The sequence below is a fragment of the Pelmatolapia mariae genome, linkage group LG22 (assembly GCF_036321145.2).
Source record: "Pelmatolapia mariae isolate MD_Pm_ZW linkage group LG22, Pm_UMD_F_2, whole genome shotgun sequence".
NCBI lineage: Eukaryota > Metazoa > Chordata > Actinopteri > Cichliformes > Cichlidae > Pelmatolapia > Pelmatolapia mariae.
This window is the reverse complement of record NC_086245.2, coordinates 20,564,944-20,579,915: the sequence shown is the minus strand read 5'-3', so window position 1 is coordinate 20,579,915 and position 14,972 is coordinate 20,564,944. Positions and strand designations below refer to the sequence as shown.

At 37.0% G+C, this 14,972-nt stretch overlaps 2 protein-coding genes across 2 annotated transcripts; both read right to left on the bottom strand.

Annotated features, from left to right (window-relative positions):
• Positions 1-372: 372 nt before the first annotated feature.
• cdca7b (cell division cycle associated 7b) lies at positions 373-7,423 on the bottom strand. The gene is made up of 10 exons (XM_065469598.1): positions 7,320-7,423; positions 5,558-5,701; positions 5,367-5,467; positions 4,836-5,061; positions 4,603-4,668; positions 3,344-3,526; positions 2,824-2,979; positions 2,543-2,692; positions 1,488-1,624; positions 373-756 (listed from the first exon to the last, which is right to left on the bottom strand). The coding sequence occupies exons 1-10, from the start codon at positions 7,365-7,367 to the stop codon at positions 735-737; spliced, it is 1,233 nt and encodes a 410-aa protein (XP_065325670.1). The 5' UTR covers positions 7,368-7,423; the 3' UTR covers positions 373-734.
• A 5,346-nt stretch (positions 7,424-12,769) lies between these two features.
• LOC135932896 (lactose-binding lectin l-2-like) lies at positions 12,770-13,692 on the bottom strand. The gene is made up of 2 exons (XM_065470637.1): positions 13,605-13,692; positions 12,770-13,185 (listed from the first exon to the last, which is right to left on the bottom strand). The coding sequence occupies exons 1-2, from the start codon at positions 13,690-13,692 to the stop codon at positions 12,770-12,772; spliced, it is 504 nt and encodes a 167-aa protein (XP_065326709.1).
• Between the last annotated feature and the right edge of the window lie 1,280 nt (positions 13,693-14,972).

The window sequence follows — 14,972 nt, the reverse complement described above, 5'->3', positions numbered from 1 at the left end:
ATACTTCATTAGTGATCGAAGACATAAATTCCTGACCAGAACCTGAGGATGTGCTACATTTTTAAATCCTTTTACAAATACAAAGAGTCCAAATACAGCAAACCTCCTCAAACTGAAGCTGAGTCTTGGTTCAGAAATTTAATATTCACAACTTTATGTCAAACAAATTCCAAAAAACGGCTGAACTGTTCTAACACTTATAGTATTATTTTTTTTATGATGATTGTGATTTTTATAGTACTGCATAAAAAACAATAAACTGTTCAGATAGTAATGTCCTTTATTAGGATAAACAGTAGACTGACAGGAAAGCTGCAAAGTAACTCAGTTTTAAAACAGTAGTTTGTGTAAAAGGCTCTGTTTGTACCCGAATCACAAAAATTAAAACATTACAGCTGTCCAAGCGACATCACGATTAAAAACGACCCAAAAGAAAACAAACCTGCAAGTAAAAAGTGAGTAAAACAAAGAAAAAGCATCCCTGCATCTTATGCAGTCTTAAAAAAAAACAGCATATATAAAACATAGAACAGTATAGGTGCTTCAGCTTAAGGTGAAAAAAAAAACAACAACAAAAAACTTTTGATTTAGTATGTCTAGTAAAGTTTGCTCTAAACCTAAAAATGTGCATTTAAAATGATTTCTACAGTACATGTACTGTGCAGCATCAGATCCTCCTCCCCTGGATATCATCTGTTTTTGCAAGTTCTCTCCTCTGATCGGGTCTCTGGTTTTCACTGCAGCTCTTTTCGAATACTGCATTGGAGAAAAACAAACAAACAAACAAAAAAAAAAAACCACAATCAGACATGACAGCTCTAGTTTTTAGCTGCTGGCTGAATAAAGGCTGCAACCAGTGGTTATGATCATCATTGATCCGTCAACAATTTCAGTCTGAACACACGGTGCTCAGAGCTCAAGACTGAATCGATCACTGCCTGCATACTGGCCTTCAACCAAAGACACCCAAAAACCAACGAGACAACAAATACAAAGCAAACAAGACCCAACACTTATTTTTACGATCTATCCATCTCATGTGTCGGCTAATCATTGTAATTGTTTCAGTAATTGCTCAGATTCAGACTCAATTAGTAAGCATCAAAATGAGGTATTTTAGGAAATGTTCACTTTTATAATATAAAATATCAACATCAAGTATCCAAACTGATAATAATATTTGCAACATGTAATTTTATAGACATAAAAAAACCCAAAACATTATTTTTGTGGTTGACAACGAAATGAACCGACTCCACCTGTACTTAATAAAACAGTGTAACGTTTGTAAATCAGCTGTAAAACTAACCACAGCTATGAGCGCTATTTGGGGATTGCGCTCACACGCCATTTATTTATGCTGTTTAGTAATTCGTGCCCTTTATCGTCAATAAATTTAGAAAAATAATTTAACATCATATCAGTTTCTTGGGAAATCCAGTTTGTGATATTCAAAACAAAGCAAAAATCCCAAACCACAGACTCACCTCTCCAAATACTCGTGCACGTTGTCGTGGCCGTTGTAGCGAGCCAAACCGACCAGAATACCGGTGGCACAGCGGCCCTCTTTCTTACGACACAGGCTGCAGTTGCACATCCCTCGGCAGATGGGACACGACCACGTCTACAAAGAAAAGATCCCAACTCTGTTTGTTCAGTTGGTCACTAATTGTCTGTTCTTCAGGCTCTGTGCTTCAGCACACTCTATTGGAAATGATTAAATAATTCATATAAATGGTCTCTGCTTTGATCTCAGTAATAAAGAATAAGTAACAAATTGTTGGTGAAAAATCTATAACCTTTCATCTCTTTGTTAGATTTCGGTTTGTTGAAGCTTCCTCGGTTTGCCCCCAGTCATACTGAACTCCTCCTCAACTTAAATCACAGCTCTCACTCAAATCTGAGCCACATGTGAGCTCCTTAGTGTAAGAACCAAGGTCAATATGAAGCACAGCTGCCATAGAAACATCTCAGGCTGGACACTATGTGCTAACACAGATATTCCTCATCTCCATTCCCTCTCTCTATATGTAAACGTACTTAAATTACAACTGATATTTGACAGCAATGATCATCAGCTAAAAGAACACTTGATGTTAAAAAAAAAAAAAGCCTGCACATGTGCAAAGCAGGATTTCTTCCTTAATATATTTTAATCGAATTTACAACATTCTGTACCTTTTGTGCTCAGACTTTCCAGTAATTACATTAAAGTTTCAGCAGGGGGCGCTCTCTACCTTGTACATTGAGCTATGCATGTACCAACTGCTGGTCACTTCTAAGTTTAGTTTTATTTAAAAATTCCTGACGACAGAGGATTTTAAAGAGATTCAGAACATTGTCCACTATGTAAGACTTCCTCGAGCATCACATTGCTTTGCAGCGACTTTTTGTAAAAACAAATGAAAAAGAAAGTATAAGAATGTAATCACAACAACCAAAAGATTATTACTTATGCGAAAGACAAAAGAAACCACGATCGCCTGGGGTACACCAAACCCACAGTGAGAAACATGTTTAACACGTGTGGATTAGGACTAACCGGTTCTAGCAGCACGGTGCGTACGTCCTCTCCATAGCGGTTCTTCAAGCACGGTCCACAGAACTGACCTTTGGCCCCCACACAGAAACCACTGCGACACACTGTCTTAGTGTCCAGAGTCTTCTGTCTGCACTGGTGACACGAGCTTCCCTGGAAGAGAACACACACAGACACACATACAGGGTGAAAAAAAATTGCTCCAACTCAGGAAACCTGAGAATACAACACACTGCTGCAGACTACCGTTAGCCCTAATCTGAGGACGGCCTGATGAGACTCACATTCTCCTTGTCCCAGATCTTGTCTTTGCTGCGGTACGCTATGTTGTCCAGGTCTTCTTTGGTGATCTCGTCGACCGACTTCACGCAATATTGACTCCTCCTGGAAGACTGGCTCCTTCTCTTTTTGTGTTTCTCACCAACATGGTCCTCGTCCACCTGCCAGGTTACATAAAAGTGAAATGCCACAAACAAATTTTATTCATCGTACTGACTAAATATCAGTTTTATACATAAAATCCATAGCAGACGTTTTAGGAGTAATTGGTTTTGTGGGAAAATGTGCACACAGTACTTCACTGAAGAGCTCTCAAAAGTAAACATCCAACAAAATGTCAGAATAACAATTTACTATGATATGCATGTCTGTGCTATCACACTAACTATAAATTGTACCAAGTCCAGATTAAAGACAAGGAAATTTTCAATAACCTGCTTGATCAAAAAGCCCTTTGTTTCCTGTTGATTTCATCCATGCGTTTGTGCTGCTATATGTCAGCAGACAGTGTGTTGGGTGTTGTACCTCCACCAGACTCTTGATGTCTACAGTACGGGGGCTTCGGACATGAACTGGCTCGCTCTTTTCCTCCACTGCAAAGTTCTCAGGAGGACGAGCCTTACGCGACGGGTTCCTCCTTTCTGACACCACGTCCGTTTCAGACTTGCGTTTCTTTGGCGTTGCCCTCTCTGACAGCCGTTTCTTCTTCTGCGGAAATAGAGCAAAGACAATGTTTGTCAGTAAAAACACAGAGTCTGTAAAATAAATAAACAAAATAAACACAAAAACATGAAAAAAAAAAACCCCACCTATAAAAATATTTTTACATTTTTAAGAGGTTCATGCCTCTTACTCAAACATACACACCAGTGTCCAGTTTTGCATTTGTTTTCTTGTTTAGTATCATGTGTGTGTTTTTAAAGCCTACTTACAAGAACGGTTCATACTTCGGTACAGACATATACTTAGCAAGTATAGTCTTATTTCTACATAGTTTGAATGCACTAAATATAAACTCTTCCGATACTTCCATTTATTTCTATGAGAATATATCTTTATAAGAATGTGTAGAATTTTAACCAACTGATGCTGGACATTTTCTGCTTTTTGATTGTAGTCTGAGTAGTATGGACCCATTAAACTTGACAGTGATTTGGTTGCATGTACTGTAGGTTAAAAAAATAAAAATAAAAAATACTGGTGGCTGCCAGTGCTACCCCTCAGCCTCCTACTACATACATCTATGGTATCCATTCAAAATAATACGTCACTTTGTTCTCAAGTTATTGCATTCACAAGACTTTCAGAAAACTTGCCTCTGGCCTTGTGGTCAAGGTTACCCGGATACGATTTTTAGTAGATACATCCATTGTATCATTCTGAAACTCATACGTCACCTCATTCAAGATTTATTGCATTCACAAACTCGGGTTTCCACGCCGCCCAGCAGGGTGACGACAATTCCCTATCAGCCTTTTACGGCTGAGGGTAAAAAGGTCCACGTAAACAGCGAGTGAGAGATTTTATTTACTGAAATACAGTTTTACAACCGCTGGTTATCATCTGACTGCAAGTCAGCGTTGTAATATTAGCTATTAGCTTTTTTAAAATTCATCTATATTTGTAACAATGACCAATATAATGTCATTATTGCATAAGGACACTGTCAGGAAGTCTTGACCTCAAGACAACATTCGATGGGCTTCCAGATTGCTTCACTATTTTTATTTTTATTTTTTTTGTCTATTTATGTTCCATCACATGAAACTGCCACATATACTCACCTGAGGAGTGTTGGGTGCTGTCAGGTCAGCCATCGTGGTGCTCAGATCAGCAAACAACTTGGCCAGCTTACAAAAAACAAAACAAACAAACAAACAAACAAACAAACAAACAAAACAAACAAAAAAACACCACCACATAATCAAGTTAAGAACTACTGACAAAGAAAAAGCTGTTGTATTATTGTAAATGTGTTGAGATGTCAGAATATGAAATGGCAGGAAGGGTTCAATACCATGGCCTTGTTTTCTTGGATGTTCTTGTCTCGTTTCTTTAGGCTATGAGAGAGCTCCTCCTCCTCTTTGTCTTCATCCTCCTCCTCCTCCTTTTCTTCATGCTGTTTCTGCTTCACCTTCTGCCTTCCTCTGGATATCTGTGAGGGAGATTTTCCTTTGACTGGCTTTTTAACACTTTTCTCTTGTGTTTCCTTCTTGGGTGAAGACACTCTTTTGACGGGAAACCTGAGGAGAAAGTTTTCAAAAAACTCTCTATTCAATCACTGCAGAATCAGCACAACAGACATGAAACAGACAGAAAGAGAAAAAAAAACCTGATAATCTGAATGCTCATTATGCTTTTTCATTTTAAATAATAGTGCCTTTATATTTTTACCTTATACATATTAAAAGAAGATACGTCAGCAATCACAGATTTAGGAACAGTGATAAGGAGCCCAGTTTCATTCTAATCAATTTACTTAAAAACAACAACAGCAACTAAAAAACAACCCAAAACTTACTTAAACCAGTTTTACACATGCACCTACCTCAGAGCTACTAAAAGACTCCTTCTCTTTGCTGTGGGGGCCTCCTCCTCATCAGAGTGGAAGCCTGTGTCTATGTCACTGTCCTCTTCTGAATCCACCACCTGCAGAAAACCAAAGAAAAAGAAAGCATGCAGGCTGCTGCTTTGGCTGTAACATTTTTGTGAAACAACACATCGTTAGCAGTTTCATACTTTAGTCCTTAGTCGTTTGTTAAAGTGTCCTCTATCCTCTTCTTCCTCATCCTCACTGAAACCTTCAAAGTCCTCCTCACTGTCTGACTGGGTGAACAGATGAGCCAGCTCGGCAGTTATATACTTGGATTTGAAGCATGGAGCCTGTTGGCAGATATATAAAGCACCATATTAAACAAGTTGCAGTCAACATTTTTCACTAGAGGGAGCTACTTCGCTCTTAGTGGACAAACGTCTCCACAATGTGAAAGGTGTGGTGAAAACAAGAGGCAACTTCCAGAGCTGTGAAATGAGGCCAAAATCCACATGCCAGTTCCTTTCATTGCCACTTGAGGCTGACTTCAAAAGCACGTCAATCCTGACAGACTCCTATGTGTGGTCCTCTACACAGTGCATTGCTGTTTGATTCTCCAGTCCCTTAATTTTCTGTGGCTAATAATAATAATATTGATATTAATATGCCTTTTCTTCATATGATGTTTTTCTTTTCTTCTGAGAGATCTAACGGTGGCCTGTTTTGTTCTTCCTTCATTTGTCATACATTTACAATTATAGGTTCTCCAATGTGTGCTATTCTTTTGTTTTGTATATATTTCTCTTGATTGTACACATTTCTTCTGTTTGCCATTTATTCCTGTCGTCTTACGATTTATATCTTACTCCTCCTGCACATGCACTCCTCCGTGTACAATGACAATAAAGGGCTATTCTATTCTATTGTATTCTAGATGCTCATATTTAACATGGCAAAAAAATGTAAAATAATTTGATACAAGCCTATCACAAATATTTTTTTCTTCACACTTGACTCTGTATAATGTCAAAAAGGAAAAATCTGTGATCGTTTCTGGCACATCTGTGGCTGAGCGTAGAAGTACCATCCACCTTCTGTTTGTGAGGGGTAGCCAATCAGAGTAAGCTGGCTCTAAGCAAGGTGAATGACTCTTTAAAGCCCTACTTTTCACATACTTTGGGTGCCTACATTTTGCCAGTGTAGGTCAAATTGAGAGAAGACACCAAAGCACTGATTGTGCAAAAAAAAAAAAAAAATAAAGTCAGTATTTTTAAATTACATATGATATTTATGATTTCCAAGTTTTAAATGGAGATGTGGGCTTTACAATAGAAAAAACATCTCTTCACCATTACTGATGAAGTAAATATAAAAGAACCCACCAGCTTAAATCAGATGTTATAGTAGCATCACTGCTTCAAGATCAATTTTATAGGCAGCTTATCAAATGTAAAGTCTGTTCACAGGCATTTATGTAGGGGAGAGGTTCAGATTTTACGTGCTGTAAATTAATCTATGTCATCTAATGAGCTTAACTGAGTAAAACTTTGTCTCAGCAAAGCAGCTGATGTCCCAGTTGTTTGGTTAAACCACCTCTTTCAGCTTCAGCGAAGCTGACCTTTGACCTCGCAGAAAAACAAACCGGAACCCACCTATGAAGCCCCCCCATAAAAACAAAACTAAACCCATCATCAGCTAATTTTTACCACAAGCTTAAACTCAGAATGTACCTGAACACTAATCCGAAGCTGAGCACGTATCAAGTCGCTGGTTTGTACAAAAGAAACCTTTGAACTAGCCTGTATATAATTCAGAAAACGAATCGTAACTTTAGTGATTCAGGCCGACCATGCCACCAATCTTAGCGGCTTTGGATCTCGTTTAGTGACTCGGCAGGACTTTTTTTTACCCTAAAATCCAACAGGCAAAAGAAAGCCACGCTTACACGAGATTTGCTTTACGACTTACCTTTGACGTGAGAGTCATTTTACTCCGTTTATAACCAAACTGTGGCATAACAATAACTTTTATCTTGTTACATGAGACTCGGCGATAGAGGTGGATTTAAAAACTAACCGCTAGAAAAGCCCGGCGAATGCAAACATGGGGGTTTTGTATTTGCTGGTCTTTTGCTTAATTTATAGTTAAGTCCAACTGCTTAAACTTTGAGACTCTACTCACGGTGTTTATGACAAAACACAACGGTCTCACTCATTTGTAGGTTTTGGTTAAAAGATTTATCTATGTTTTGAAGTAGTAGTATTTCTACTTTCCCCCATTACTTAAAATGGTTTAGTCCCCCTTTTCGCGCGAAAAACGGCATGTGGGCGTGTCTGTGTTTAGAGCCAGGGAAACCTTTGCCTGAAGGCAAGTTTCTTGTCGTTATGATAGGAGTTTCTTGCTGACCATATTTAATGCAGTTCTATTTTCTGAAGTGGTGGAATATAAATTAATAACAATAACTTAAAGACAACAGGGAAATACAATGTTGAGGTGCTTTTCTTCTTGACTCTTATAATACTTCAGTTTTCTAGAGTTATTAACTTTTTTGCATTACTGAGGAAAACTGAAAAGGTGTTTGATGTAACCTTTGGACACGGAAAGAGGACAAGGAGACCAAAATCTGAAAATGAAGTGAAATGATGTGGAAAAAAGATCAGAAGATCAAGAACCCACTGAGGCTGACTTCGCTGTCGTGAAAGTTCATGGACTCATGGACTGATGGAGACTGATGAGGGGGTCTTCTTGAAGAGGACCACGAGCAGATCGGGCACTGAGAGTGCTTTCTTCATCACAGAAAAGATGATGATGTTGTGAAGAACCTCTAAGATCTGTCAGGTGCTCAGCTAAAGAAGCTGCTAAAGAAGACAGTTAAACTAGTTGTTACTCATGTAACCTTCACTCATATTGTCTTGTTGCTACCTATTTTATAATGATTCAGAGACTGAGTTCATAGAAGACTTTGAATTAGCAATCTTTGTCCTTATATAGAACTCCAGGAGTCAAAACTTGTGCAACACAAGACCTTCCAATAACATAAAACCTGTAATGTAAAATGTGGACTTGTCGATTGTCTTCTTGTTGTTGTTGTTTATTTAATTTTCATGATATATATGATAACATCATAATACCATATGACCAGTACAGAGTATCTAACATGTTATTTGTCATGCAGGAATGGTTCAAACAACACGCATCACAATGGATCTTAAAGTATTGATAAGACACCTGTTAATTTAAAGCGTCTGACATCAGCAGCATCACATTGACTTTTTCTTCTGCTGCCCTCAAGTGGCCACAAAGTAAATAACAGGTACTTACGTTCCAGCTGTGAAGATTCAAACCACAAACATCTTTTCCTCTCAGGACTGCTCTTCTACATGGCTTAACCCTCGAAAAATTCACACAATTGTACGAGTATTCTGCTGTCACAGCAAAAATAAATCACATTACAAAGATGCTGCTGTATGAAGCTTTGGAGTAGAAAGTACTTTGAGAGCTCAACTGAATAGAAAGGTGCTAAATAAGTATCAGTTCAGTTCATTTAAGTCTCATTAGGCTGATTGTACAGACAAATGTGTGTTTGGATTCTGGCCACTTTGTTATGCACTGGTTACTTTGATCATATTTTCTATAGTAGGGTGTGTTAAGAGACACTGGCTCTAATGTCCTCCATGCACTGATTTACTGTTCTGTTCTACCCAGGCCCACTTAAACAGCCCAGGACTCATCAAATAAATTAAACAGGGGAAATAGAAGTTTGTGAGGTTTTACAGTACATGAAGATTTTTTTTAATAACAGTAAATGCACAGAAATAAATTGATTATGGCAGGCCAATTATGGCAGGATTATGGCACTGTCAATAAAAAAAAAACTGAACCACCAAAACAAAACTTTGTTTTCTTTGTTGTTTTTAAACATGCTATGAGACGTTTGTATTGCAGTTAAAATCAGAGATTAACTGTGACGTGTGTGAAATGTGACATGATATTCAAATGTAAACTATAATGTATTTTTAAAAAACAAAGGCAGTAGAGTTTTAAGCAAATTTTAAAGCTAAAAGACATTTTAGGAAAGTCTGACCTTATAGAAAAGGTCAGAGGTCCAAAGTAACGTGGTATTTAGAATCCCCACATATCATTTTCTCACTATGCTGTCAATACAAACAGTGGCAGTATGAAAATCCTTGAAAATGCTTGAATTTTAATATTATATTTTCAAGGTTTGTTAAGTGCTTGAATTTCAGATGTGGTGCTAAAAGGTGCTTGAAACTGTAACTTTATTTAATTCACCACAAATAACTATCTGATTGAATAGTTTTCTTATCAGATAGAGAAATAAAATGAGTTGACAACACGGAGACTCCAGCAACACTTAAAAGTAATGAGAAACAACTTTATTACGTGACCAGCTCGTTCCGGCTTGTGGCCTTCATCAGGGTCATTGTAAAATGTGAAACAGTTTGGGTTTAAATAAAAGACAAGAAACTGAAACTTTTTCAAATGGACCAATCACACCTTCACAAATAAACCAGCTGAACAATTGACATTTAAGAGGTGGTATTGGCTAATTGGTTAAGTCACAGTACAAATAGATTCTGGACACAAAAAATGCAAATAAGTTAATATAAAATATAAAAAAGATAAAAATAAAAAGTTAATATGAGTGCAAGAACATTAAAAGAGGGAGACAATGCCAAAATCTAGTCAGAAACATACAAACAAAAAGGCACATTTCACAGAAACTCATTGATAGAAAAATCCTCATTCATGCCTCTCAGGTGTAAAGTCTTTAAATGAAATATCCAGAATGCTTCTTTTGTTTTTCTGATAAAATTAATATTACCACCTCTTTGACTGGGTTCAATGGCTTCAATGCCTATAAAAAAAGGTTTCATTCAAAATCTGTTTATCGTGAGCACCTACACATTAAACAACTTAAACATTATAAATGGCTTCAAGCTCACATTGAGGCCTGTGGGGCACTATCAGCCACTGAGGCAATAGACAAATTCATGTGTTTTCATATATGAATATTTCATACTTTAAGACTGCCTGTTTATTTTTAAGGGAGATGGACAATACATTATAATAGTACATAAGATGATATATTAAATAAATAGATTTTAGGTAGATAATTGTGCAAGCCTTATATGTTTAACTGAAACGAGTATGTGATCTGTTCAAAGCCTCTCCCAGTCAGTGCTGTTCTCCATGCCTGTCTTACTGTACATGATGTTATTAGCATAAACACTTTAAAGGTGATAATTTAGGACTTCAGCAATAATACAGACAGCATTATAGTTAAACATCTTACAGTTAGTTTTATTATGAATGAACAAACAAACATCTGTCTCCTATTTTTTGAGTCACATAGTGAAGAAGCATCAATGTCTGATGAGAAGACTTATGAATTTGGCCTTACTGTGTATTATTGTGGTGTTTGGTGGAGTTTTGTTTTGTGGGGTTGTTTTTTTTTTTTTCAAGAGGAGATGAATATCTGTAACAAGTTGATTTGTTCACATTTGCACATCTTAATTTTTAGGTGAAATGTGTGTTTTGAGTTTGTACATTATATGCATGCAAGACAACCTTTTCCTTTTGCAATATTTTATGTGGTGCGTTTCTCTATGTTTTTACAAAAGGGGTACAAAGGACATTAAGGAAAAAATGATGAAGCATATCTTGCCTTTGGCTTCACCTGCACAACGGTGGTGCCAAGTTAGGTTTCCACGACAGAATTAGTTTCCCCTGCGTCGAGAGCACACGCTGGACTGTCCAAATCACGGACAAACAGTATCCCACATTTTTGATTTTTTGTTCACAAACACTTCTTATAATGATTAACTCACCTGAAATTTTGGAGATGTTAGCTCTTTAAACTGTAAAGTTACAGTGAGATACAAATAACATCAGGCTGATCCTGCCACAATTTGTCCCCCCTGTCCACATCACGGACAAACAGTATCCCACATTTTTGATTTTTTGTTCACAAACACTTCTTATAATGATTAACTCACCTGAAATTTTGGAGATGTTAGCTCTTTAAACTGTAAAGTTACAGTGGGATACAAATAACATCAGGCTGATCCTGCCACAATTTGTCCCCCCTGTCCACATCACGGACAAACAGTACTTCATAAGGGGAGCAAAGGGACCTGAAGAACAATTTCTCTCTATTCCTTTTAATACGACACCTTAGTATGACACTGAGATATATGATTTATTTACACTTGCCACCATAACTGATCAGATATACAGTGGGTAAAATACATATTGAACACATCACCAATTAAATATATTTGTAAAGGTGTTATTGACATGAAATTGTCACCAGATGTCCTCGTCTGCTCAATTTCCCCCTGTATCACTTGACATTTTTATACATAATTTATGGTTAATGTTTGATAATTAGCCTCTGTGTGGAAAAGTTGGGATATGGGATTTAGGATAATGCCAAGGTATTCCTTTTCTGTTAGCCAATCTAATCGAGCCACAGGTGTGGCTGTGTTTTTCCACAGTGTAGCTTTCCTTCACATTCATCAGGACCAGACTGAGCACACAGAGCCACAACCAGTGAAAAGAGGAAGAATTTTTTATTGATGATTTAGGCGCTGATGTTTTCCTGGAGCTTGAACATTACTGAGAATACTGCAGAGACATGTTAACAGGCTCTTTTATGGCTTTCAGAGAGGGGGTTCACCCTGGTTATGTCATTGGACAACAGCTAATGTTCATTATTATCTCAACCTTGAAAGACTGTCAGTCCTCCCAGAGATGTTACAAAACTTTAATTGAATACTTTTTTTGGTATATTCAATTTTAGAGAAGTTAAAAAAACGTTTTCTGGAACAACTGATTTATGTTTCACCACGTAAATCGGCTTTGAAAAGCATCAAAGTGTAATAAAATGTTATCATCTGTTTGTATAAACACATCGTAGTCAAAAAAGTGCATTAATGTGTGTTTGGATAAAATAAACTACAACTGGACAACAAAAGGAGGAAGTATTTCTTTAGTGGTGACAATTAGTGAACTAATTTCATGGTTAACCATAACAAAGATGACAACGTGGCCTCTGTATGAGTGTTCTGATGTCAAAGCAAAAACAAATCACATAAATAAGTTATGGTGTATTTAAGATAAGATATGCACTAAAAACTACTAATGAAAAAGTCCCTGTTACTGTTTTGTGAAAGCTTATAAGTGTCATTAGGCCAACAACGTTGTACAGACAGGTCTGTGGATTCTTTACATTCTGTCATTCACTGGTTACATACATACAGAAGCAGTAGGAATACTTTATCGATTTAAAGCACAGATCAACAAAACTGACATAAAACTTTACATTGTTATCTTTTTTGTGGAATCCCCATACATGTCAACATACCATGCCCTTGCTGAATTAGTATCTTGGATTAGTCTTTGCGCTTTAAACAAACAGATGAAAAACTGTGAGCACATGGGCAGTCATTCCACTTCTTAGGTGAGCTAAAGTTGTTTGTAGCACAGTGCTCTTTTCCTGCCACGTTGTTTGGCTCGCCTGCATTCCAGTTAACAAAACCTACCACAGACCCATCAGACCACATCCATCTGCCCTCTTTGTGGATGTCACTGAGTCCAATCCAGGTGGGTCTCTGTTCATGATCGAAGTTCCTGATCAGGGATCTGACAAAGTTCTCTTCTTCAGTGTTGTGGATAGACACCAGGTTGGCTCCCTGTGACAGACAGTAGAGTTCTGCATCAGCCCAGCTCAAGTGTGTGGCCACATATTTGTAGCAGCGGCTGTTGAAGCTCCACCACAATGTGGGACAGCTTCCACGTAGCAGCTTCACTCCACGGTCATCTGAAAAAGACAGAAACAAGATGTGGAACAAAAACATGATTTATAGTGAGAAAAACAAAAGCTGAGATTCTTCCAGTGAAATCTATAGTGGCAGGCTGGTTTCTTGTATGTATGTTCTTGTATTCACTGTTAAAATAGATCGACAAGAACTTATTATTATTATTATTATTATTATTATTATTATTATTATTATTATTATTATCAAGAATACATGGAGCCCAGTGAAATACGTGGAAGTGAAAGAATGCATGCATCCATAATTATTTTTAGAATAAATTTTGTGTTTTAGGAACTCCTGTGGGAATTAAAACAGAAGTGCACTTGGAATCAAAACATTTGTTAAATGATAAAAAAAGAGAAAACAATAACATGTAAATAAAAAAGGAGCCAGAATATGCAAAGGTTACTAAGCTGTGGCTTCACTTCATTGTCATCAGAAGGAGACTCAGAAGGAGCACCCAGAGCCAGACCGAACAAGAAGAGGAGCAAGATCATGTTGGAGCTTTAAGTCTCAAAGTGTGATGAGGAGCTGCTGAAGCTTCTTTGTACAGGATGTTCAGATTTCTGTGGAGAGTTGAGGCTGCTTTCTTTTATAGCTGCCTGAGAGGGTGTTTTTATTCATGGTGTGACATCACTGGCCAGAATTACTGAACACATCAACACTCACCATAAGCCAGAAAAAAACCATCAAATTCCAAAGAAATGAACACCTGTTGAACAGTCACGTTCTCTCAGAACAACGTGATGTTTGTTTTTGCTTTGCAACTCCATATTTATTGTATCATAAAGGTCTTACCAAAGTGAAGTAAACAAAACTATAAAAACTAATTAAAGAATACAATAAGGACCTCTGGATTGTAGATGGATTTCTAAACAGATTGAAACATTTTTTAAGTCTTCTATAAATATTGGATATTTAAAGTCAATGAAAAAGTCTGAGATGCCTTTTATTACTGCAAATTGTATATTTATTTCCTTTTAAACATTTTCTTCTTATTTAAATTTAATAAGAAATGTGTTTCAGTATCACATCTACAGAAAACAGACATTAAAATTTAAAAATATTTCAAGATACTCTTAATTTAATGAAGTTAAAATAAGGGGAGACATATACTTTTGTACAGAAGTTAAAGCAATTCTTAGTTTTGACCCTTTGGGCACATCATTGCTGCACAGTGACTGGTGCATTCAGCACCTTTATTCCTGTTTCAGCTAAAGCTGACTGCAACTCCACGGCTGTCATGGTCGACTTTGTATCCTTCCAGGTGGAGGTGCAGTTTGATCTGAAAGCTTTCTTCATCCTTCTGATCCTTTCTAGACTCTAACTAATTATGAATTACGAAATAATGACAGTGAGAACTAACATTTAGTGTTTTGTGATCTCAGTGTTTTAAATAGACATCAGTGGATATCAATAAACTGATTTATTATTTGATTGCATATTGAATATGGCCTGGCTGCCTCTGTGCAAGTATGCAAAAGGAGAGAATCAGTCAGTACTTTTAAACCATGTAGTAATTATAGTAATAGTAGTAAGTACACTAATAATAGTTTCACGCATTCAAAGTGATACACACCTGTTGGATATGTGTGATATTTATCATGATATCAAACAAGCTGTTAAATACTTGTCACAAAAGCTACATGTCCTTAGAAAACTCTGGAAAATTGTGACATTAAGCAGCTTATAAATGTATTTATAAATGTTCTCCTTGACTTTCCTTTTATTAGTGAGCTTACTTCATTTCTAACACAAGGTCTCAGGACAGACATAT